The sequence below is a fragment of the Egretta garzetta genome, unplaced genomic scaffold (genome assembly GCF_000687185.1).
Source record: "Egretta garzetta isolate BGI_Z169 unplaced genomic scaffold, ASM68718v1 scaffold100, whole genome shotgun sequence".
Classification (NCBI taxonomy): Eukaryota; Metazoa; Chordata; class Aves; order Pelecaniformes; family Ardeidae; genus Egretta; species Egretta garzetta.
In genome coordinates, this window is record NW_009258265.1 from 1,722,512 (window position 1) to 1,723,862 (window position 1,351).

Sequence of the window (1,351 nt, forward strand, 5' to 3'; positions counted from 1 at the left end):
CCTGTGTCCCCCAGTCCCCTGGCCCCCCAGCCCCCGCTCACCTAAGCTGATGTGCAGGAGGAGCTGGGCCTGCTTGAGCTCCACTGTGATGTAGTCACCCTGCGAGCCCTCCCCGTGCATCAGCACCCCGTCCTGCTCCAGCGTCTTGAAGTTGAAGGAGATGTCATCCTCGAAGGTGCTGATCCTTTTGGCCCGGAAGCGGTAGGAGATGGCGTCATCCCCGTCAAAGTAGAGCACGTGGGACCCTGGGGAGAGCAGAGCGGCCCCAGCCAGGTCACTGCCTGCAGCAGCAGGTGCCCCGGCACGGGGAACTCCTTTTTGCTATGCCAGAGCTGACGGCTGCAGACCACTTGGACACAATCCCCTCTGGGAGAGGGTTTTCCAGAGCCAGGGGCTGGCCCCCTGCCACATGGGTGGACGGGCTGGGGTCCCACCCCACGTGGGGCTGCTGGATCCCCCGGGCTGGGTACTCACGGTAGGGGCAGCCGTAGAGGCCCAGGCGCAGCCCGATCTTCCCACGTGGGTTCCAGGCCACTGGGATGATGCGGATGTAGCGTGCAAGGATGGGGTAGTGCAGGTCGTGCCGCACCACCCCGCTCTCGTTCACGTTCCCAAAGAACGTCTGGGGATGAAGAGCCACTGTCAGCACCTCTCTCCGGGCCCAGGGTCTCTGCTCCCCCCAGAGGACCCCCTCCCGCAGGGACTCTTGGGGACCCCCCCTACCCAGTTGCTGCCCTGCTGGAAGAAGGGTTTCCAGCTGGTGGGGTGGTCTCCGTAGAGCACAATGTAGCGCGTCAACCAGTCATAGGTGTTGAAGGTCCCCTGTGTGGCCACCGCGTTGATCCGGTGCTTTTGCATCAGGTCAATCTGGAGCCAGGGCTGCTTGTCCCGGGGGTCGGGGGACCAGCCCGAGGTGCCTGCGGGGGGGGAGCGGCTCAGCCGGCCCCACAGCCCAGCACCCAGCTGTTTCCTTGGCCCCACCGCAGCACCCAACTGCGGGTGGGAGCTGGAGGGCTGCGGGGTTCTCCCCCACCCCCAGGGGATGCCGAGGGCTCTGCCATGGGCACCTGAGGACCCCTCAGCCTCACACAAGGTAAGACCTTGCCGGGGACACCCCCTGCCCAGGGTCCCCCACCCTGTCTGCACCCTGGTCCCATGGGAGGGGACTCACTGTGCAGCCGGGCGAAGCTGGCCGAGTAGAAGATGTTGTATCTGGAGGAGGCACCGATGGATGAGGAGTAGAGGGGAGCGACGAGCTCATCGTAGCAGGGTCCTGCGGGGAGAGTGGGGCTGGGGGCCGGGCTCGGGGTGCTGAACTGGGCGGTGTCCCCGCGGCAGCCCCCCTGGCCTG

The 1,351-nt window shown here is 66.4% G+C and overlaps 1 protein-coding gene across 1 annotated transcript in view; it reads right to left on the reverse strand.

The window, feature by feature from the left end:
• LOC104135040 (contactin-associated protein 1) overlaps positions 1 to 1,351 on the reverse strand; it is a 15,360-nt gene that overhangs the window by 5,326 nt on the left and 8,683 nt on the right. The window contains 4 exon segments of the mRNA XM_035903431.1: positions 42 to 245; positions 475 to 622; positions 724 to 917; positions 1,172 to 1,273. Coding sequence (XP_035759324.1) covers positions 42 to 245; positions 475 to 622; positions 724 to 917; positions 1,172 to 1,273 — 648 coding nt within the window.